Source organism: Solanum pennellii, chromosome 6 (genome assembly GCF_001406875.1).
Source record: "Solanum pennellii chromosome 6, SPENNV200".
Classification (NCBI taxonomy): domain Eukaryota; kingdom Viridiplantae; phylum Streptophyta; class Magnoliopsida; order Solanales; family Solanaceae; genus Solanum; species Solanum pennellii.
Genome location: NC_028642.1, coordinates 54,040,717 through 54,065,500, shown reverse-complemented (window position 1 = coordinate 54,065,500; position 24,784 = coordinate 54,040,717). Strand labels below are relative to the sequence as shown.

Here is a 24,784-nt window from a genome sequence, read left to right as displayed (position 1 = left end):
GTAGCGTTTTGTCTTGGGGAAATATTTCATGATGACTGTTAGACTACTGTGTCAAGAATATGATGATGAAGAAAATTCAACTATTTATGCATCGTTCACTCTCCAGAATACAAACAATATTTTGTTTAAAAACTTTTTAAGCTGAACCAATCAAAATGACGACTTCTCATTCCAAATTGAGTTTGAAGCTTTTGATTGACCCCAAAGCTAAAAAAGTCCTCTTTGCAGAGGCTGAAAAGGATTGCGTTGATTTTCTGTTTCACATTCTTTCATTGCCGGTGAGCACTGTTATCAGGCTTCTCAAGACGAAAGGATTGAATTATGGGTGCTTGCGTAACCTCTACGATAGCGTAGAGAATCTAAACGAAACATATATTCAGTCTAACCAAGACAAGAACATCCTTTTAAAACCAAAATCTCCAGTTGGGATATTTTCTGTTCCTTTTCTAGCACTTAATGACGTTCCTGCACAAAAGATATCTTATGGATGTTCTCGTTACGCATGTGGTTCCATCAGTTATAGTATTTATTATGTTACTGATGACCCTAATTCTAAATGTCCAAATTGTTGGTATCCTATGTCAAGAAAGTTGACGTATCTTGTTCCACAAGAAGTGAAGGAACCTGTGGGTACTACAGGCACTGGTTTTGTAAAGGAGGCAGTGAAATACATGGTGATGGATGATTTGGTCGTAAAGCCTATCTCCGTTGTATCTAGCATCACCGCTCTAAACAGTTACTTTAATATCAAGGATGTTTCTTCCTTGCAGGAGAAAGTTGTAAATTTAGGAATGGAAGAGGTATTCAATTCAATTGTATGTATACTCTTTATTCATTTGGTACGACGAATTTTAGTTGATTACTCTTATGATCTTGCAGGCGCTGAAGTTGCTCAAGGCATCGTTTGAATCAAAAACAGTTCTGACTAGTGTTTTCATGACCAGTGCAAAGCGAAAAAGAGCTTTGTAAAGCTATCACAGAATAGGCTATTAGACATGAGGGAATGGGTACTTTTGTTTTTAGGTTCAGTTGTGTATTGCTTATAATAATTCTGGTTTCAGAATTTATCCTTATCCATTGCTTATTAGTCATATTACATGTCTTTATAAAAAAAATTTGGCCAAAGTCATACGTGGCTGGCCACTCAAACTTGTTTCGATTATTTATGTAGACACCTCAATTAGATATATTATATATTAAACACTTTTACCATTCTGAATTTGAATTATTTGAACATTTATTTGAGAATAAACTAAAAACAGAGGATGTGTGAATTATACTCGCGCTGACATGTCAATGTGATCAATTAAATAAAGACATGTGTTATTTTTAATCCAAAAAATTATATAAACATTATATTATAAAGTAAAAACCTTAAATCATCCACTTCCCTTGCCTTCAGCTAAAACCCAAAACATATATTTCTCTCTAACTCCATTAATGGCGACCCTCTCCCTCCGTTCAACCCGACAAATTTTTCTTTTCATCTGCTTTTTTATTAATTATAACTTTTTACTTCATCTCATTTTTTAGGTAGAGAAAGATGGGGAAAAAAATCTCTCCGGAAAATTTCTAAGTTTCATTTGTCATTGTCGAAAAAAATGAAATTATTTTAATTTTTTTTATGTTTCATGATCGATTAATTATTTTGGATGAAGAAACATCCCTACATTAGGCCAATATACATGAATTTAAAGTCAAAACAAAACATTTACAACAAATTAAAAACTTCAATAAAAATTTGAGCAAAGTAAATAATTGATAGAAAAATCCTCCAATAAATTCAAACAACTAGACATCAATTTAACACTAAATTATTAATTTAACTGCAAAGATACAAACTCCAAACTTAAAGCCTTTACAAATTAAACATGAAAGAAAATGACGGTAATAATGGTGGAATCGTGGATTCAATGGTGGTGCAACCAATCCTAATATGGATGACAATGGGGCCAAAAATAGAACAAAACTCGAGCTAAATAAAGGTTAAGTATCAGGAGAAAATAAGAGAAAGAAAAAGGGGTGTGTAGCGGCGGTGATAGTGGTAAAATGTGGTTTGATGGAGGAAGGAGTGCAAAGAAGATGAAGAAGAAATAATAGTTTTTTTTTTATTTTAAAAAGGCCCAATTTAATATCTTCACGCGCCTAAAAGGTGTGGGTTACAAACAATGTGCTACATAGACAAAAAAATGTTCAAATAGTTCATGTTAGCAAAGGTTGAAGTGTTCAATAGATAATACATCTAGTTAAGGTGTCTAAATAAATAATCGAGATAAATTAAAATAGCCGCATATGACTTTGACCAAAAAAATTAGTACCTAAATCACTTCCCAAAAAACATGCTCATGGTACCTTTCGATTATTTTGAATGAGATACGTATAATATAATATGATGATCATTTAATCCAATTACAATTTACAACACACCCCAATTCTTCTAAAAATAATTCTTATAAGGTTTTTAAAATTCTTCTCCATAAATTAACAGAGTACGTNCCCTTTTGGAATTTTTGTTAATATTTTCTACCGTTTGAGTTTCGGACTCATGTTTATGAATGGTGAAATACTTTTTGCCAGAATAGTATATTACTTAGGTTATTTTATTTTTTTTGAATATTTTTACCTTTTAATTTAACTATCTTTTAACTAAATAATGAAAAAAAATCTGTTTATTTTAATATAAAAAAAATATTATAAGTAGTTTTTTAAGTTCACAAAGGGAGTAAAAACAATATCAATTAGTTGCAGTGTGTCTATTCAGATACAGTAATTTTATATATTTTTCTGTTTTGTTATTGTTAAGTACTTTATTTGTCGCATTTTATGTGACACTTTTTGTATTTCTAATTAATAAGTGTATTTTTATTATAATTTTTTCGTAAATTTTTTTAAAATTTTAATTTATCAATTATTATGACTTGTAGTACTCTTTACATAGTATACAAATAGATAAATTTTATTTCAAAAAAATTAAATATTTCATACGCAAATATTCAATCAAAATCTCAAAATATAAAAAGTTTCACGTAAAATGGTACGGAACAAAAGGAATAGTTAGAAAATCTTCGAATTCTACACATTTGAGATCAACGAAGAGTTCCTTGGTTAGTGTACCGTTTTGTTGGCGACTGTTTGAATACTTAATTAAATTGTTGAAGCAAGCACACTATTTACCTCTACTTATGTAAATTTAAATTAGCTTAAAAATACTAACATAATGGCGACTGCTGATACTATCACAATTTATACACTTTTGTTATATAAAGCAGAGAAAATTGTATTTCACTGTAATTTTATAATTCACAATTGTATAATTCGTTGGCCTTTTTCGCTATACTATGTTTATAAAATTTGCTTTGCATACAATTGAATCGAAGTAAAATGTTTGTAAATTGTATAACTATAAGTGTATAGTAAGAAAATATATGTTTTTCTCTTGCTTTATACAAAAACAGAAACACAATTTATATACTTCTGTTGTATAAAGTGAGAGAAGATTGTATTTCACTGCAATTGTATAATTCACAATTGTATAATTCGTTGGCCTTTTTCGCTGCAATATTTGTATAAAATTTGCATTTATATACAATGGAATCGAAGTAAAATGTTTGTAAATTGTATAATTAAGTGTATAGTACGAAGATATATGTTTTTGCATGTGTGTATATACAAATTTCTCTCGCTTTATACAAAAACAGAAACACAATTTATACAATTCTGTTGTATAAAGCGAGAGAAGATTGTATTTCACTGCAATTGTATAATTCAATGGTTTTTTTCGCTGCAATATTTGTATAAAATTTGCATTTATATACAATGGAATCGAAGTAAAATGTTTGTAAATTGTATAATTAAGTGTATAGCACGAAGATATATGTTTTTGCATGTGTATATACATTTTTTCTCGTTTTATAAAAAACAGAAACAGAATTTATACACTTCTGTTGTATAAAGCAAGATAGGCGAGCAATTGGAGAGTGTCGAGCGAGAATAGGAGAGTGGTGAGCGAGAGTTTTGGTAAAGAGGCGACTGGCAAACTTGGACAAACGTTTGTTATGGAGCACAATTAAATCAAACAGTAGCTACTTCATTTATTTTACGTTATTAATTTGCTATTATATACCATTATCCCTAAAAAATATAGATATCTGTTTTATCTCAAAATAATTTATGTATAATTAAAATTAGGCATCTTTCTCCTTCCTAATAGAATTTTAATAGTGCAACAAAACACACTTTATTATAATAAACTGAAGCAGTTAATTAATTTTTAAATTAATAATGAATTAATTAAAATAAGTAATTGCATCGCGAGAAAATTTATTAGTTTTTTTTTAATGTACTACTTATTACCCCCAACCACTAGTATCTTATTTTATTCAACTAAATATGCCACTATTTGTATGTTTAATAAAATAATGAAGATTTTTGAAGTATTTATCTTAAATCAATCCATAAATATTTATGTGGCTCATCAAAGGTAGAAACAGATTTTTGAAGAGTTTAAAGCAGTGATTATTACGTTTATTTGGTATGAGTATTTAAACACCAATAATATTAGATTGTAAAGGTATAATTATTTTTTTACTGGATGGATAAAAGAGAAATGTAACTAATATTGGAGTAAAGGAATATCAGTAATTATTTTTAATTTAAACAATTAGGTGAATCTATTTAGATTAATTTTCGTTAAATAGGGAAAGTTTTATCAATGCAATGCAGTATTTGTTAGGTTGTGGAGCATGAATAATATATATAACTGTTTACGCGGTTTCGTTATTTATTTTCTGTAATAAAAAATATTCTGATTTATTAATATATATATCTTACCACCGTGGAAGTTTACTCACGGGGTGTTACCACGAAATATTAGTTTTTCTCTTTTTCTCTGTAGATCTCTCATCTCTTTCTGTTGAAAGTTCTTATTTTCTTCATTCTTCAAGTGTATGCGCGTGAACGGATTGACTGTTAGAGTTACCATGTTAAAAGTTTAATGATGAAGTAAGAGACCCTATTTAAGCGTAGGTCCTCAGCTTGAGTGATTAATTGCAAGTGTTTTAAATACTTATCATAAAACAAAAACATAGAAATGTCGACTTCCAATACCAAATTGAGCATGAAGCTTCTGATCGACACAAAGGCTAAAAAAGTAGTATTTGCTGAGATTGAAAAGGATTTTGTTGATTTCTTACTTCACATTCTTTCACTTCCAGTTGGTAGAGTGAGTAAGCTTCTTCAGCAGAAAGGAATGAATGGGTGTTTGCTTAACATATACCAAAGCGTACAGAATCTTGATGACACCTATATGAAGAATAAGAATAAATTTTTAGAACACGAGTCTCCAGTTGGATTCTCTTCAGTTCCTCTTGTATTGTTTAGTCACTTTCCGAAAGAGAGAAAATTCTATAGATGTAACTCTAAATGCACTTCTTTTGTCACAGAAGTTTATAAAAGTATCTGCCCAGTTTGTAAGAATTATATGATTGTAGATGTATACAATGCTAATCCAGGTGTTACATGTGGATTTGTGAAGGAGATGGTGAAATACATGGTGATGGATGATTTGGTCGTTAAGCCCATGTCCGCCGTCTCTAGCATCACCGCTCTTAAAGAAAACTTTAAAATCAAGGATATTGCTTCTCTACAAGAGGAAGAAGTTGTATCTTTTGGAATTGAAGAGGTACATCACTTTTTTTTACTACCCTAATTATATATTTTATTATCACCGTTTATCATATATTATTATAAGTGGGAAGATGTTGAGTTTAAAGTTGGATTACTAAAATGTCCTTTACTTATTTATTAAATTAGAAAATGTCATTTACAAAATTTGAAAATTAAATAAATAATGATAGCAAAACAGTTTTTTTTTTTAATTAATGATCCTTTGAGTTTCTGCTGTTAAACTCATTCCAACCGCACTTAATGCTTTACACTAAATTCAATACTTAAGATTGAAGATAGATAGTCATAAGCTCCTTGATTACAATCCAAAAACGTTTCATGTCATATTTTTTTTAGTTATTGTTGATCAATGTTTATATAATTTTCTCCATCTTTTCATATTCTTTACATTACAAAACTCTATATAGCTACACAATAAGTTTTCTTGCTCTCATCTTCCGTTCATTCTCATTCTCCTAGAGATTCTTTTTTTCCAGGTATATCTATCCTTTTTATATATGTATATGTGGTTTAAGCCTCAATCTTAGTATGTTTAGCAATATAGTGTTTGATATGAAAACGGAATGATTATTTTTAAATTAGAATTATTTATCCCAATTTCTTAAATTAATCTTTTGGTTCATATAATTAATTTTCATCTTATGAAAACAAAGATCAAAAGATATTCGAAAATGAGAATAATGTTCGTCAATTTTTTCTATTTTCATTAAAAAAAAATACTATTCTATATTTTTTTAAAAAAAGAAGAAGAATGCAATTCATATAAGCACAAAAGAAAAAGAATCTTATATTTGTGATTTCAGCAATGACTAGAATTGCATTTATTTCTTCTTTATGTCTTTGCAACTTTCGCCAAAGACTTTTACATCTGTTTATTATTTTTTCGAGTAGAAATTCATTGTAAACTACTTCAATAAATAAGTTGTTTGATCTGAAAAAATAATTAGCTATTCATAGACATATTCATACCATTTGAGATTAAATCATAACTAAAATTGACACTAAGGCTAAAAAAATACTATTCGCTGAGGCTGAAAAGAGTTGTGTGGATTTCTTGTTTCTCATTCTCTCATTGCCGGTGGCCACAGTCATTAAGCTTCTTAAGAAAAAAGGGATGAATTATGGATGCTTGCCTAAACTCTATGACAGTGTTGATAATTTGAACGACAACTATATTCAGTCTAAGGATAGCCTTTTGAAACCCAAGTCATCTGTAATAGGGATCGCTTCCATTCCTTTTCTATCGATTGATGACGTTCCAATGACACATAAGACCATTTATGGATGTTCCAATTATAGCTACAGTCATAATACTGTTTCTGATTGCCCTAGTGCAAAATGTACAAGTTGTAATAGTCTTATGACAAGAATTTTGACGTATGTTGCTCCACCGATAGCGAGTGGAGCTGTGGCATCGACAAGTGGTTTTGTGAAGGATGTTGTGACATACATGGTGATGGATGACTTGGTAATTAAGCCTATGTCCACCATTTCTAGCATTACTCTTCTCAACAAGTTCAATGTCAAGGATGTTGGTGTACTTCAAGAGGAAGTTGTTCATTTTGGAATGGAAGAGGTAAACAATTGATTATCACTCTTTTATTTTTTTTTGGGTTTTGTAGAGCAACTCAATTTACTTTGCTGCAGGCGCTGAAGTTGTTGAAGGCATCCTTTGAGTCGAAGACAGTCCTGACTAGTGTTTTCATGAGCGCCATAAAATTGTCGAAATAGTTACATATGTTTTCATGGAATTTGCATGTTTTAGCTTTTTGGTTTTCTTTTCTTTGTTACTCTGTTGGAGTTGTTTCTGATTTTATCTTAAGATGAACCAAAAATATCCTGTTGAAACCTAGGTCTTCGATTGCTTAATGACTTTCCAATCATTCAAAAGGCTCCTAATAATTATAAATATCCTAATTACTCCTGCTCTCATTATACCCATAAACCTAATACTTATTGTCCACATTGTGTTTAAAATGTGGTTCATGTTGCTCCACCGGCAGCTACAAGCATGGGTTTTGTGACGTACATGGTGATGAATGACTTGGTCGTTCACCATCTCCAGCATTACACTTCTCAACACGTTTAATGTCAAGGATGTTGGTGTCTTGCACGAGAAAGTTGTACATTTTGGAATGGAGGAGTTGAACATTTCAGTTTCGATTTAATTATATTACACTACCCGCAAGCACTTAAATGTTCTTACTGACTAGATAATTCCTATTCTTTTGCATGCGCTGAAAGCATCTTTTGAGTCTAAAGCAGTTCTGACTTGTGTTTTCGTGAGCAGCATGCAAGAGGAGAAATAGCTAGTCATATTAAACATAGTTGAACTCAGTTTTGTAATTACTGTTTAATGGTTTCATTTTGTTTCATCTCCCTCCAGCTTTGATTTATGACTTGCAAATTCTGCTATATCTGAATTTTATGAGTACTAATTTGTCTGGTTTCGAGATTATTGTCTGCTTTTTCCCTGTTTTATGGAGTACCTATTTATTCAATCACTTTGGTTTAAAATGTACAGTCTCATTTGGTATCACATTGTGGTCAATTATGTAATGTTCTGATTGTAGTGTGCTGTTGTTTAGATGCACTTATTGCTGCTATAGATGTGAATGCAGATGGTAGTAAGTAGAAAATCCAGGTTGAAGATGAAGAATTGGATTCTAATTCAAAAAGTAGTACTCCTCCTTCCGTCCATGTTTGATTTCGTACACCTCTTAAATTTTGTTAGAATAGGTTTAGGTTTACGTTTACTGGGCTTAAGCCCATTGTAATTATGTAATTATATATATTCGTTGTGCTAATGGAAAACCCCCAAGCAGTCGCAATTCTACTGCCATATACAATTCTACATGGTATCAGAGCCTCGACCAGGAATCAAATCCTAGCCGAGAGTCGACCATCGTCGTTGTCGACCATCGTCATTGTCGATCATCGCCGTTGTCGACCATTTGTCGACCATCGTTTCTGCAGTATATCGTCGCTGCCCATCTGCCTGATTTCCGCAGATCTTCTGATCTGTACAGTCCAACAACTTCATAGAAAATCATGACTGTCGATTCCACTGCGAAAATTCGACCGATTCATGATCCAAGCTCCGTCTACTATTTGCACCCGTCTGAAGGACCAAGTAATTCTCTTACTAAATACCTACTGAAGGGAGATAATTTTGACGTTTGGGAGCGAGCTGTTTGTAACGCACTCGAAGGCAGAAGCAAGATTGGTTTTTTTATATGAAAAGGGATTTCCAAAGCCCACGAACGAGTTGGAACTTGATGCCTGGAAAGCAAACAACTCAATTATATGTTCATGGATTTTTAACAGTGCCGACGAGACAATTCAGCCAAGTATCGTCTCTCACAAAATTGCCCACGAATTATGGACTGATATAACGGCAAGGTACGGAGGCACGAATGCTCCAAAATCGTGGCAATTAAAGTCCGATCTACAAATGTTGAGACAAAAAGGTCAATCTGTAGTCTCGTACTACAATCAGTTTATAACTATTTGGAACCAATTGTATGGTTCGATTGATCCAACTTGTGGGTGTATATGTCCTGCAGCAGCGAAAATGCGTCTTCGATTTGAGGAGGAGAAAACACATGCGTTTCTTCTCGGACTCGATGATACACAATTCGGATCCACTCGTTCCCAGATTTTCGGCACCCGCCCACTTCCCGTTCTTAATGAAGCTTACTATCTTGTCTCTCAAGAGGAGAGACACAAGTCGATTGTGCGCAACCGTGATGAACAGACCGATGGACTAGCATTCGCCGTAGAAACTCAACCCACACCACCTCCGAAATACAAATGCACTCATTGCGGGAAAAATGGTCATTCCACTGAAAGGTGTTTTCTTTTGATTGGTTTTCCCAATGGAGGAAGAAGGGGTCGTGGGGGAGGACGAGGGGGTCGAGGAGGTCGTGGTCTACAGTCTGGCCGCGAACAACCTTCAGGTCGCAGCGGTGGCATGGCTGCACACGCAGACAGCCCAAACTCACCAGCAGTCACGACAGGCAGCAGCCAAGGCGGCAACTTTCCAGGACTGTCGACTGAGCAAATGACTCGACTGCTGCACATGCTTGATACTCCTACACAATCAGGAAATAACACGGGTACGGTTCATGCTTTGTCACCCGATTGGTTAATTGATAGTGGTGCCTCACATCACATGACGGGTAATTTTTCCTCACTTTATGATATTATACCTGTTCCTGAGTGTTCTATTGGTCTCCCGGATGGCACTCGTGTTGTGGCAAATTACTGTGGTAGCGTACAAATTTCTGTCAATCTAATATTGAAAAATGTGTTGTTCGTCCCTAATCTGAAATGCAACTTGATTTCTGTTGGATGCCTGATTAAATCCAACAAGTGTCGTGTGATTTTTGATGATTGTTGTTGCGTGTTACAGGACCGTGTTTCGACAATGGAGATTGGTCGGGGTACAGCTCGTAACGGGGTATACGTGTTCCAGTCTCAAGCTTTCGTGTCCGCTTCTAGAGTCGACCAAGTCGAGTTGTTGCACAAGCGATTGGGTCATCCATCTCCTACAATTTTATGTTCCCCTCCTTTTAATAAAACCCCCTTAGATATCAAACAATTGGAGTCGTGTGAGATTTGTTTTTATTCCAAGCAAACTCGCTCAAAATTTCCTACAAGTTCTAATAAAGTTGCTTCCATTTTTGATTTAATTCATTGTGATTTATGGGGTCCTTATTCTACCTGTCTATCTTCTGGGTCACATTATTTTTTGACTATTGTAGATGATTACTCTAGAGCTATATGGGTGTACCTCATACGCGATAAAAGTGAAGTCACAACTTGCTTAAAACAATTCTTTATCTTGATCCAAACTCAATACCATAAAACTATAAAAATTATCCGATCTGACAATGGTACCGAATTCTTGAATAACCCTCTTCGTCAGTTCTACCACGACATGGGCGTCCTTGTCCAAACATCATGTGTCGGAACCCCCCAACAAAATGGGAGAGTCGAGCGCAAACACCGTCACATTTTAAACGTGGCACGTTCCTTAATGTTCCAAGCGTCGCTACCAGTCGAATTTTGGGGGGAATGTGTCCGTACTGCAGTTTACCTCATTAATCGCACACCTAGCCGTGTCCTCGGTGGCAAGTCTCCATTCGAAATGCTAAATACAACTCCACCAGATATTTCCCACTTGCGTGTTTTCGGGTGTCTCTGTTTTGTCCGCAATATCCAGCGTCCACCCAACAAATTCGCCCCTCGCAGTATAAAATGTATGTTCCTAGGTTATCCTTCCGGGACGAAAGGTTGGCGGGTATACGATTTGGAAACTCATCGCTTCTTTCATACGCGTGACATCGCGTTTGATGAAACGATATTTCCGTTCGCACCTACACCTACCAACCAGCAGCCCACGCAACACACACCAACAGTCCCAAGAACAGCAGATTTTCCCGTCACTGCCACACCAACAGCCCAACGAACAGCAGACTCTCTCGTCACTGTCTCAACCATGTCGCCCAACCCAAGCACTGTTACCATTAATCAGCAGACCAACAATATGCCACAACAGCCCGACTCCACTGCCTCCACAGAACCTGCAACAGCCCCCCCTCCCGTCGACGAAGACGCAGGTCCACCACCTGCTCGAACGTCAAGTCGCGTTCGCCATCCACCCGGTTACCTTTCTGAATATGTGTGTCAATCTGCCGCTCACGTACCTCCCGTTACACGCCCTTCGATCACCCATCGTTCAGGTACACGGTTCCCTATCACTAACTACATTCATTATGAAAAATTGCACGACAGGTATCGTGGTTTCTTGGCTGCACTCTCTGCTACAGACGTCCCCCGATCATTTCGGGATGCTGTAAAATTTGCAAATTGGAGGGAGGCTATGCACTCAGAAATTCGAGCTTTGGAAAACAATCAGACTTGGGTGTTGACTGATCTTCCAGCCGGTAGACGAGCTCTAGGATGTCAATGGGTGTACAAGACAAAATTCCATGCTGATGGATCTAAAGAAAGGGACAAGGCACGACTGGTTGTTCTAGGAAATCATCAGGAATTTGGAACAGACTATACGGATACGTTTGCTCCGGTTGCCCGAATGGGAACTGTGCGAATTTTGTTGTCCGTTGCCGTTGCCAAGAATTGGGAGATTCACCAACTTGATGTAAATAACGCCTTTTTACATGGGGATATTACTGAAGAGGTCTACATGCGACTTCCACCAGGTTACTCGAATGCCCACCCAGGCAAAGTATGTCGACTGAAAAAATCTCTATATGGTCTCCGCCAATCACCCAGAAATTGGTTTGCAAAACTGACAATTGCATTGAGGCGCTATGGTTTCAAACAAGCTCATAAGGATCATACTCTCTTCATTTTCCGACGCGGCGCTGACTTTCTGGCCATCCTGATTTACGTAGACGACATCTTAGTCACAGGTAACAACCTCAATCTATGTGCTTCATTCAAAAAATATTTGCACAACTGCTTTCAGCTGAAGGATTTGGGGCCTTTAAAATATTTCTTGGGAATCGAATGTGCCCGTTCGTCAACTGGTTTAGTGCTGTGCCAACGCAAATACGCACTAGAAATTCTGCAGGAGGCCGGACTCACTGACTGCAAACCAGCCTCGACTCCTTTGTCTCCAGGTCATGGCCTGGCCACGTCGACCAGCGCACCAATTCGCGATCCCAGCAAATATCGCCGGTTGGTTGGTCGTCTCATCTATTTGACAATTACGCGTCCGGACTTGGCTTATTCGGTACATCTCCTGTCCCAATTTATGCACGAGCCCAGAGTTGACCATCTCAATGCTGCTATGCGAGTGCTACGCTACATCAAAGGTCATCCAGGTCAGGGCATTCTTCTCAGAGCAGACAGTAACTTACAGATTAGGGCTTATTGTGACTCAGATTGGGCTACATGTCCACTCTCCAGAAAGTCTGTCAGCGGGTATTTTGTTATGTTGGGGAGATCTCCTATTTCTTGGAAGACCAAGAAACAGCCTACAGTATCTCGTTCTTCCGCCGAAGCTGAGTACCGGGCCATGGCTGACACTTGCTACGAGATTCGGTGGATTCAACACATCCTCGGATGTCTTGGAGTCGCGACTACCTCAGTTCCGAGGTTATATTGTGATAACCAATCTGCCCTGTATATCGCAGCTAATCCAGTATTTCATGAGCGGATGAAGCATGTCGACATTGATTGTCATATCGTACGGGAATGTGTACGACGTCGCGAACTCTCGACTCACTACGTTCCCACAAAACTCCAGCGAGCTGATCTGTTTACTAAACCTCTGTCTCATCCTAACTTTTCATTTCTCTTATCCAAGCTGGGCATTCACGATGTTCATGCTCCAACTTGAGGAGGAGTGTTAGAATAGGTTTAGGTTTACGTTTACTGGGCTTAAGCCCATTGTAATTATGTAATTATATATATTCGTTGTGCTAATGGAAAACCCCCAAGCAGTCGCAATTCTACTGCCATATACAATTCTACAAATTTACTTCTTTCGTCTATTCATATTTGTCCACTATTAATTTGACACAAACGGAAGGAAATAGTAGCTAGTCAAAGGAAATTAATGAGAGCACATGAAGTGGCAGAGGTATTTCTTATTTTGTGCCGTACTACTACAGGTAAAGCATTAATGTCTGTATTGTTTAGGTCGGTATGCTAAGATTTAAAAGAGGTTTCAGTTTCACTGTCTCTTTGCCTCATGTGGATGAGGTGTGGGTTTCACTCATTTACTGTAACTCCACTTGTTTCCCTTTTAATTTTCACATGCAACTGCCTCTCATTATCTGAGAATATTAGATAATGGCTTATCCACATTAATACTATAAGATCGGTTTTGCTAGTTCGTTATTATGAAAGTAGGATCCGCAATCATAATCCTATACTTGTTAGCCATTTGATATAACATTCGTCTCGAGATGTCTAATTTATTTACTGGCCACTTTTTATAGGTAAATATATTAATGTCCAATTGTGTTAATCAAATCCCTCATCTCTTTTGCATTTATTTGAGGCTCTGCAATCATTCTTCAACTACCATTCGCTTCAACTACTATGCAGTTACAATTTTTTCTTTTTATATCCCTTTGCACAACCCTAACACCCAATATTTATGCTTCTACATTTAATGCTCTCAACGGCCAATAGGGAAACTCTAAATCCTGGATTTATTACCACTAACCAATTGTTGCCTTTTTGGCCCTATTTATACTCCAAACCTTACACTATACTTTGCATCAACCACAACATTTACTTCTATACTCTCATTTTCACCAAGAAAATCAAGCATGGCCAAGATTGTTTCAATTCTCCTTTTGGCCCTTCTTGTCATTTCCATGCTTGCTAACACTGTTATGGCTGCAAATGGCAAACACCACCACCATGCTGTAAGTTTACTTTTTTTCAATTATTGAATTATCATACTTTCTGTAACCATTTGCATTAATCTGTCTAACATATCGACAAATTATTTGTGATTTCAGAAGTATGGACCAGGGAGCTTGAAGCCCTCGCGTAAGTATTTCTTAAATTTATAAGCGACAGAGAAATGTACTACATAGCTATAAATATTGGATTGTTAATTTATAAACTTTAAATCTTGAAACTATCAGTATTGTTTATGAGAGGTTTTAACTGTTGATTGTTTTTTTGTATTTTACCAGAATGCCTACCACAATGTACGAGGAGGTGTAGCAAGACACAGTACCACAAGCCATGCATGTTCTTCTGCCAAAAATGTTGCAACAAGTGTTTGTGTGTTCCACCTGGTACCTATGGAAACAAGGCTGTTTGTCCTTGTTACAATAACTGGAAGACCAAGGAAGGAGGACCTAAATGCCCTTAATTTACTTTCTATTTTCATCTAATATGTCAACCTAATCTTCTTGTTTTTTCTCCTATTGCACTTTTATCTAACCCAAGTGGTTATATATGTAATATGACCATATTTCCAGTTTAAAATGGAACAAAAATATCACTCCCACCCTTGCTAGAAAGTTTACTTTTCCTTTGGACCAAACAGATTTCCATCTTTCCTCATTAATCTTTGTTATATGTTCAGATTCTCTCCTCACTGCACTTTTGTCATATGTTGTCAAACTCTCGATAACTACATCGTTTGTCCAGATATGTTTTGGTAGCAATAGCAAACACTGCTATGGAGAACATATAGTATAACACAACATGAAAATAGGTTGCAAAAAGACTTAACTATTAGCGGGCAGTTGTTCCCGCTGCTAAAATCATAGTGACAGAACACAAAGTTGTTATCTCTTCTGGAGGAATACAGTAGTGCAAACATTACAGCAAAAAAATGGAAGCAAAAGGCATGGCAAAACTAAGAATAAATGAGATTAATGACAGTAATCGACTAATGTGATGTGAAGATATGGTGTCTACACAATTGAAGCAACGACTTGATAAAGTCGTAACCAACTCTGGAGGCTAAGATTTCCACGCCACCTAGTGGCTGCAATGTTTTGATATGTACAACAGTACAAACATGACAAAATATGAAATTTAAAGCTTTTGCGTCTCCCAATGCAAAGATACAGTAGGTAACTGATAAAAACAAAACGAGAAAAAATCTTTTCCCATTATGTAGCTTACCATCTGTACAATTAACTTATCCAAACAGAGAGCTGTTTATACTGGTTGTAGATGAGTAGTTGCTGCCTGTTCCGGTGGCATTGACACCTGAGGAGTTGCTGGTGTTGTCGAAGGTTCTGCTGCCGGTGCAGGTCCAGGTGCAATTGTGACATGCAAACCCCTATGCTGCCCTGCCTGCGCAAGGAAAGCAACTTCGGCTGCTGCTATTGCTGCTGCCTCCTGCTTTATAGATGTGAAATGAGAAAAAAAACATAAGCATATATTCGACATTTACAAACTGACATATTAAATGAAGTTTATAATTAACACAGTCAACTCACTTAATAGGCAATGAAAATAAGTGAATTGATAAGTTTATGATTTACACAACTCACTTAATAATCTGATTTGTACCATAAGAGTCACACATTGGGCATGAGCAGAAAGCATCACTAAGATGTGCAAGAATGAAGACAAATGCTAATACAGTTCTGGAAGTTATAAAAAGAAGAGAAAAAGTTGACAAACCTGTCTTTGCCTGCGACGCTGCAATATACCGATAGCCCAAGCTATAATGTAACAAGGTAAAAGAAAACCGGCAGCACGGAGCAGGAAAAGCTGTGTCAAGAATCAACTACATCATTAGTCCCAAACACTATCTAGAGTAGATGTGTCATAAACTTATCATAGAAAGTAACAAGTAGACTTAAAAATCACTGTATTACTTACCGTGAAAAAGGTGGAAACATCATCCTCATCCTCATTAGCATCTCCAACTATCAGAGCATGCCTCAGTAACAGAAGGGCCAATAGCTGAAGGAAAACAGAGTGCTAATTTAACATGGTGAGCAAACAAAGTGAGAAGATAGAAAATAAATTTGTCACCAAGATCTACTGTTTTTGGCACATCTAAAAGATTCTCCCCTAGTCTTCTTCAAGTTAAACATCCATAAACATGTAGGATACATGTCACGTGTACAGCAGAAATCTTTAAATACTTAGGAAAGAGATTGAATCTCATTTCTGATCCGTTGGACAACCAGAAGAAAAATAGCATAAGAAACAAGACAGGGTAATAAGAGGAAAGAGGAGAAATGCATGCATTTCTACCAAGAGACCATTGCAATGACATAATATCATTTACTAATACAGATTGCCATTTCAAGGACTTGCTGGAAAATCTGTTTTATTTATTTATCCAAGTATAACCAGAAATATGGTCCTGTCGGTGCTTGAACCCGCAACCTTCACAAGCATGAGGATGTAAGTAATGACGAGTGTAGAAGCTTGTTTGTCATCTATACAAAGGGTTTTGATGAGTTAATATCTATCTTTTTAAATATAAATAATGTTCTCTTAAGTATCATTACTGAAATATGCCTCCAATTAGATGAAAATCCCCGTTGTATTTTCTCTAAAGATGGAATTGGACCAAAAATGCAACCTTGATAAAATTAAATTGCACTCTACCATCTCAAAGCTTAATGTGAAAATTCATTTATCACACTACCAATGTCACTCCCACCCTCCTCTCTCTCAAGAGACTTTTAATCCGTTCATGTACATACCAGCTAGACGAACAATTCTAATGCATGCCGGACATCACCCTAGGCACTACTAAACAAAAGAAGTTTGCACTGCAATAGAACAAAATGAATCAACTACACAATAATTCAGTTGCTTACAATCAAAGCGGCAGACCGAAAAAATGCAGCTCCACTAGCATTTGAATCTGAATATTCGTCATAGTCAGCCTCTAGAAGACGGCGTTCAGCAGCAGCCATTGCAAGAAGTCGAGGATCATGAAAGTCGACCTGAGTGCCACCCACTGTCCAACCTCTACATAAGCCACATGGTTGAATTCATCATTTACAGATAAGAGAGAGAAATCTTTCAGCATATAAAGATTACAAGAGGATGTGCTGTTAAAGTATCGAGTGCCACATGACCCCAGAAGCATAGAAAAACTGTCTGGATTTTATTGAAAAAAACTACAAAGCACTCTTTAAAAAAGAGAAAAGAAAGAAGTTAAGGGGAAAATAGCCAGAACAATCACTTACCACAGGCAAAGTTACTAATGACAAAAACTGGCTCCAAAGTTTGGTTCCATCAGATTATGTTACAATTTTTTAGTAACAAGGACAAATTATGCATCAACGGTGTATATTGGCGAAAACTAAGCTACCCGAACATACCTGATGTCAATGGATGTATCTTCAGATTGAGGAGGCGCGGGCCGAGCAGTATAGCCAGGCTGATAAAGCTGCACGTTAGACACAAAAAATTTTAAGCTTGGTAAGTGCCAGCTAGATAGAAATATTTCCGCGTGTAGCTGAACTAAAACTCTTTCAGCAAGCATCACTGGCATTCCAAATTTGTGATTCTTAAGTATCAATGGCCTTAAATTTTTGCTGGTTGTATCAATGTCCTGTATTTCTGAAGTAAAAAAATAAATAAACAGCTGAATTGCTGCATAGGGATAAGTGACACTCCCTACCATCAGGAAAGAGTATTGAGGAGGACAGAGCAAGCACATAAAGGAAATATGATTGTCTATACTCTCAGCTGGTAGTCTGGTGCAGAGTCAATTATGTTATCTCACCTAGACACCTACCCTCACTCTTTTATGGCTCAATTGTCTTACACTGGTTTTAGTATGGGGAGAAGCAAAAGTTTAATTAATCATACTCAATAAAACAATGTAAATAGAACACACACAGGAGTACCTGATGGCAAATCTCGCAAGTTATATCTCCCTTCTCATCACACCATTGTTGAACACATTTTCTATGTGCATACTGGATTTTGTGACAGTGAAGTTGATGACAAATAAAAAAGAATAGTCAGCATACCAATAAAAGCTCATACATAGGTACAAAAAGTAATTGTTGGACATTGCAACACAGAGATAAATAAGCTCAATTTTGTGACAGTGAAGTACACAAAATAATTGTTGGATATTGTGACAGTGAAGTAGACTAGAATTTATCAACTTCGTTGAAAAGGATAGAAAACTCAAATATCAAGCTTCTGTAAAATGTTGAATCATTCAAATCTTAAGTTCTTGAGAGAAAATGTATCAAGGATTAGCAAATTTTAGGCTTTAGCTGTAAAAAACGTGATTGGCATAATTATAAAAGCATAAGCAACTTATTGAACAAGAAGAGAACTAAAATTCAACAACTTCACAAAGATACCTTCAAGCTGCCACTGCAACCACAAGGAATCTCCAAATTTTTCAAGCTATCTTCTTCCTGACAAATCCGACATTCCACAGTCTGAAGTAATGGCTCTTCTTCATCTCCGGCTCTTTGATATTCGTTCTCTTGAGCATCAATACCTGAGGATGTACCAACTGTCTGAGTGACAGATGTGCCCCCAGAGAATTCTGTATGCTCGGGCCGTGGCAGAGAGTGCAATGATTCGGGTGTGATAAGATGGTCAACACGCAAAACCAAATGTTCTTCCATTAGCAGTTCACCAACTTATCCTTAGATACTCAAACAACGTCAGCCATCTCATATTACAAAAATATAAGAGGGAAAATTCGGACACTCACTAAGCGAAAGAACATTCTCCAACCATCACATTTTAACAGACTACTAGAGATATTGGTTTTAGTGAATTTGGTATACTTTAGTGTTGTATAGTTTTGTTTTACCTCTGTATAGATTTGCCCAAAGTTAGCAACCTATGTTGCCATCTTAAAAAACGAATCTTGCTACTTACTAAAATGGCCATCACATGTCAAGAGAAAGGGATTTGAAAAGCACAAGATCCACTTCCCTTTAATTTCCTATTAACAAGGTTTATGCTGTTCTCGTTTAGAATCAGAAGTCCAGAATGCTACATTAAACATTCAAGGAAACTGAATCTCCTAGTTTGAATTCGGAAGCATACATTTTTTTCACAACTAAAGAACAGCATTCTTAAACAGAAGATTTGAATTTGAAACCTAACATCAAATTAACCCATTGACCTATAACATAAGTTCGAAAATTCAACCCAAACTCTGAAGCAAATGAAACAACCTTCTGAGTTCCTTGCAGTCCCATTTCCTCTTTTTTTTTTTAACAGTCAACAATCTTGACAAAATCAAGACCATACATTTCACGGTAAAAAGCTTCAAGCTTTGTGCATAAAAAGGATGAAAAAACATCGTTTACCTTCAGTTTCAATAAATCGCAAAAATTACACAACAAGTCAGAATCCATCGATTAATTAGCTCACCCATTTATAGAAATCTTCCACCCAAAGCAAAAAGTTCCAATCTTGAACTAGGAACTTAGATTAAAATGTAGATTAATGGTTTGAATTTGAGGTAACTGGACTAAATCAACTCAGCTAATTGTAAAATCATAAACCCAAACAAAGAACAGCAAAATTAGGATAAACAACAGATGAAAAGATACCTGAATATGCAATTCTTGATGGGTTAGCTTTGTGAAGAACCAGCTTAGAAGCTAATGAATATATACTACTCTTTTTCAGACAAGAAAAGTCGCAGCAACACTTTCCCTTGTGGGGTTTGCTTAGTAATTAATGATAAAATTGGTATATATATTTATAATCTTCTAGTTTATTGTAGAAGTCTTTTCTACTCCATTATATACGCCGAGTCAAGATTTGATTAAATCTTGAGGTTTCAGATTTAAAATTTTAAAATATATTAGTGATTATTTTAAATTTATATAAATTTCCATGAATGAAGTTATGATATTCATTTTAAAAAATGATAGATATTACGTTATACTATTCAAAAATGATAAAAATTGATTCAAACACCACAATTAAATAAATTTAAAAAATCACAAAATCTTTTCTTTTACCCTTGGCCTTGGACACTCTTGGTAACGTTCGGCCCAAGCCAAAAGAAAATGACGTTTTTCATATGGGCATAATGGACAAAGTCAATGTTGTAATAAGTTTCAAATCTAGAAAAATGTATTCTCAATATTGGTATATATATCTAATTAATAAAATTATTATAACATTACATATTTTATTAGTGTTAGTCTTTTAATCATAGAAGTCATAAACTAAGAAGTATTCTTTTTCACATTATAGGAGAGTTTCGCGCGTTATAAAAGTTCCTCATTTTTATTTGACTTATAAATCGCAAGTTAGAATTATAAAATCAATTATTAATATTTATACCATAAAAAGTCAATGGTCATAAAAGTCAATGGTCATAAACAAAGACATTAATCTCTTCTAGTTGCTTTGGCTAAAAATGAGCAAGCACAAAGAAGGGAATAAAATGTACCACGTAAAATTTCATGTTTCTTAGCTCCCTTTTGTACCCCACCCACTCTTGCACATAATTGATATAAGAAAAAGGTCCAATGGTTGTCTAATAATAGTACTAATTAGAGGAAGAAAAAGGTGGAAAAATTTGGTACGTGTGTTCGGCTTTTAAAGAGTTGATGAATTGGTAAAAAGTAAAAAGGAAAAACGGAGTGGTTGAGTAGCATGCTCTCTAGAAAGAGTGGTTCTCTTCTTCTCTTCTGATTTTTTCTTCCTTCCGTATCCGTACTAAAGTTCGACTAATCCGAAAATTGACATCCTAAATCTCTAACTAAGCCAAGGGAGGAGCATTAATCTCCTCCAATACACCACACTTGTAGGTGGTACACTTCTCATTAATCTTCTATATCAATTTACTTTTGTATTTCTCTCTTTTTTTTTTGACCTGAACGCTATCTAAAAAGAATTAATGTAAATTATTAATTACACATCTATAGTGTCTTCAATGTCACATTATTATGAGTTTACGAGACGAAAAAGCATTTAAACCAAATTTCCATAAAACCTAAGGTTGAATAACTTAATACTTTAAAGGTTTCGTATTATGAGTGTGCAAAACAACATTATTTAATGAACAAAAGTTTAAAAGAGAAGACGGAAGGAAGGGGGGCAAATAGAAGAAAAAGTATAGTGACAATATCATAGACTCAATGATGTGTCTTCTTGAACTTATATGAGTCATCATAGGTTTTGTTTGCATTTGAGCATCAGTGGTATTATTATTATTATTTACATGCATCACTTTTCTGGTTGTATCTCTTTCAAGATGTTGTATATTTTATTTAGGCATAATGAATATGTTCTTTAAGTTTTATTTTATTTTACGTTTATGTTTTTTAATTTTCGATGTGAATAAATAAAACATTAATTTTATATAAAATTAAATAAATAGAAATTTACGTACATTTTAGCATTCTATATGTATATTATGTCAAATAGAATTCATGAATCTATTTATTTAATTTTATACAAATTTAAGTAGTTACTTGTACACATTCGACGTTGATGAATATGAATATAAAATAAAATCCAATTAAAAATTACATTTATGTATTATGTCTTTTATTTATAAGAGTGTCATGTTAATAATACCTTCTTTCATTTTTAGGTAAAATGAGCTTTCTTGTTTTCTTTTTCTTCTTTAGTGAAAAAGATTATTGTAATCATTATAATTAATTTACTATATTTTTCATAAAGTATATTGACCAGTATCAATATAATATTCTTTTCTTTTAACTTAAAAATCGATTTTTGTGATATTATGACTGCTTGTGAAATTAAGATTTGTGAGTCTCACGTGTGATTCTTACACTAGAGTTTTGATTTATCAAATTAATTATATATCTCTTTTTTGAAAAATTAATTTATATTCTCTGTTTTGGTTTAATAATTGAGAGTAATTCTCGTATATCGCTGAAAAATATCCGAAAACAAAATCGGATCCGGGTTTCTTTGAAAAACGGGTTAAAGTTCCAATTCGGAGTTGATCAGTTTAATCGGGTCACGAACCTTTGTCAGTTGCCACTCTCAGTGAGGGTTTAAACTTACATCAAAACCCTAGCGTTCCTTTTACCCCAATTCTAACCGCTTTACTTGCTCCCTGAACTTACGCAGCATAGCCATGGCAGAAACTGAACCTGAGGTCGCCGCCGCGGTGCCCGCCGTTGAAGCCGTGGTAGAGGCCGAGAAAGAGGACACTTCGGCTCAGGACATGGATGTCGAAGCTCAAGCCGCCGATGATACGGAAGAGAACGGCGGGTCGAAGCGTCCAAGGGAGGAGGAAAACGAGGTGGAGAATGAAGACGCCACAAAGAAGCTGAAGGTCGATAAGTCTGTGGAAGAAGAACGATTCGAGAATTTAGATGGAAGCAAAACGGTGGATGAAGAAAAGAAAGACGTGTCAGGTCCGATTAGCGTGGGCCCTAAGAACTTCGGATCGTCTGTGGAGATGTTCAATTACTTTTATAAGCTTCTCCATTCTTGGTCTCCCAACCTCAACCTCAACAAGGTAAGCTGTTTCATGTATTTTCTTCAATATTGCAGTAAAGCAGTTGTAAGTATAGCGAAATGGATAACTAACCTTGATGTGAAATGCTCTGAATGTCATTGTGCTATTGTGCTAACATAGGAGCGAAATGGATATAGATGATTCATATAGCTAACACTGACCCCCTTAATTTGGTATTAAGGCTTAGTTGTTCGAGTGTAGCATATTGATAAAAATTTATTTGTAGAGGATTGATTCTGCATCATTCCATAAACCAATATTTGATCTTTGTAGTGGTTAAGGTCTCTGGTTTTAGTTTTTCATGGGTAGGGTGCTAATGTGGGATTTTTCCCGAGCAATTTCGGATGCCGTACCTGGAATAGTCTGAAAGTGTGTAGCTTTAAAGCATTAAGCTGTATTATATGTTTATATCAGTGAGCCAGTGCACTATGCTGTTTTGTTCCTTTGTGTGGCTTTGTATTACGATTGGGCTAAGTTTATTTGAGAGCCATAAGTTATCTCCAGCCTGCCAAAAGTTGTTTCCTGTCCAGACCATCCGGCATTTTGGATGGATGGGATGGCAGATTTCTATTCTCTGCGTGTACACGACGATGAATATTGACTCAAGCCAAGCAACCAGTCTCTGGTAAGATATGATAGTAATTGTGAGATTGCAACCTCTACTATTTTGGCCCATATATTTATTTGGTTTTAGCAAATAGTATCAAAATTCATAAGGCGAAGTTAGAGAATACCTAACTTCTTGCTGAATAAATGGTCCAGAACTGGATAATTGCAGTTCAACAAGTACAACCACATGGACCACGCCTTCCATTTCTTTCCATCCTTGGTTAATTGGAAGTAAAATGCATTTAGAAAACAATGGGTTGTATTATGTGCGAGAATTGGATTGTACATTTGTTGTGTGACCTCCTTGATCAAGTGCCCGCTTGGATTAGCTTATTTTAGGTGTTTTTTTTTTTTGGCTTTTTAAGCACTTTTAAGGTGTTTGGAAAGGTTAAGAATTGTTTCTAAGCACTCACTTTTAGCCCAAAAAAGGTGTAGTATAATTAGCCAAAAGTCAAAAACCAAAAGCCATAAGTAGGGTATCCTCTACATATGGCTTTAATTTTTTGACTTATAAGTTTCTTTTTATAAGCCCATCCGAACAGGCCCTAGCCCATTGCTTGTAGAAAGAAGTTGTGTTCAAATGCGCTTTGGTTGGTTAGATATTCATGTCTCTATCACATGAAATTTTATCTGTGCTTTCTGATTCCTTTTCTTGCTGTATTGCAGTATGAGTACATTGTTTTGCTTGACTTGCTAAAGAAGGGTCATTTAGAGCCAGATAGAAAGATTGGTACAGGAGTCCGTGCATTCCAAATCCGGTTTCATCCTCAATATAAAAGTCGTTGCTTCTTTATCATTAGGGAGGATGACTTTGTGGATGATTTTAGCTTCAGGAAATGTATTGATCACATTAGTCCTCTCCCAGAGAACATGCAAGTAAAACACGAGGCAAACAGAGACTTGGCACGTGGTGGAAAAGGAGGTGGGCGTGGCCGTGGAAGAGGTGGGAAGCCAAGATACTGAAGGCAGCTGCATGTTCTGCCAATTGTTTATGTAAGCCGTCACATGCTGCTGCTTAGTCCACATTTTGTTCAATACCCCTTTCAATCCTGCAGTTTATGACATAATATGCGTTATGACTACAAGGATGGCATCTACTAGTTATGATGTTACCGTAATATGCGTTAAATATTATGTAATGTATGAATACATCAGACGAAATTATCATATGAAGAACGTATTATTCAATTTTAGCATATACTGTAGGAGGTGTTCACTAAACATATTGCTCTGGTGAATTGTAGGCTCCCTCCCAAGTGCATTAGACCTCGCCAAACTCCCAATTGTGTTCCAATGGTATGCCGTTTATGTTTTTTGAAACTTTGTGACAATACGCTTGACTTTCACATGGAGTTTGAAACTTGATAATAGCTATTTGTGAAGTATAATCCATTAATAGCTGCTTGGACTTTGTTATACCAACCCAAAATGGCCTGGTCTTTATAGTCAAACTAATTAAATCTTCGAAAAGATGGCACTTGGAATATTTCAACTCCAGTAATACATACCTCTTCGGCTTCTGAATTTCCATCATTTTTGCTAAAAGATTAAAGTAAGATTTTT

At 35.6% G+C, this 24,784-nt stretch overlaps 4 protein-coding genes across 5 annotated transcripts; 3 read left to right on the top strand and 1 right to left on the bottom strand.

Moving 5' to 3' along the window:
* Positions 1-155: 155 nt before the first annotated feature.
* Positions 156-7,416, top strand: LOC107022458. Its single transcript, XM_027917960.1, has 5 exons — positions 156-800; positions 880-965; positions 5,380-5,680; positions 6,680-7,261; positions 7,333-7,416. Exons 1-5 carry the CDS (start codon positions 156-158, stop codon positions 7,414-7,416), a joined length of 1,698 nt encoding a protein of 565 aa, XP_027773761.1.
* A 6,509-nt stretch (positions 7,417-13,925) lies between these two features.
* Positions 13,926-14,730, top strand: LOC107023643 (gibberellin-regulated protein 6-like). Its single transcript, XM_015224399.2, has 3 exons — positions 13,926-14,096; positions 14,193-14,223; positions 14,373-14,730. The coding sequence occupies exons 1-3, from the start codon at positions 13,998-14,000 to the stop codon at positions 14,552-14,554; spliced, it is 312 nt and encodes a 103-aa protein (XP_015079885.1). The 5' UTR covers positions 13,926-13,997; the 3' UTR covers positions 14,555-14,730.
* Positions 14,731-14,957: 227 nt separating this feature from the next.
* LOC107023642 lies at positions 14,958-19,857 on the bottom strand. 2 transcript variants are annotated; one of them, XM_015224397.2, is made up of 8 exons: positions 19,710-19,857; positions 18,495-18,787; positions 18,024-18,095; positions 17,493-17,560; positions 16,983-17,136; positions 16,027-16,110; positions 15,826-15,915; positions 14,958-15,540 (listed from the first exon to the last, which is right to left on the bottom strand). In XM_015224397.2, exons 2-8 carry the CDS (start codon positions 18,765-18,767, stop codon positions 15,355-15,357), a joined length of 927 nt encoding a protein of 308 aa, XP_015079883.1. In that variant the 5' UTR covers positions 18,768-18,787; positions 19,710-19,857; the 3' UTR covers positions 14,958-15,354. The 2 variants fall into 2 exon arrangements, with proteins under 2 accessions (XP_015079883.1, XP_015079884.1); XM_015224398.2 differs by having other exon boundaries at positions 14,958-15,537.
* A 2,233-nt stretch (positions 19,858-22,090) lies between these two features.
* Positions 22,091-24,437, top strand: LOC107021142 (protein EMBRYO DEFECTIVE 514-like). Its single transcript, XM_015221745.2, has 2 exons — positions 22,091-22,612; positions 23,888-24,437. Exons 1-2 carry the CDS (start codon positions 22,226-22,228, stop codon positions 24,182-24,184), a joined length of 684 nt encoding a protein of 227 aa, XP_015077231.1. The 5' UTR covers positions 22,091-22,225; the 3' UTR covers positions 24,185-24,437.
* The last annotated feature ends 347 nt before the right edge of the window (positions 24,438-24,784 follow it).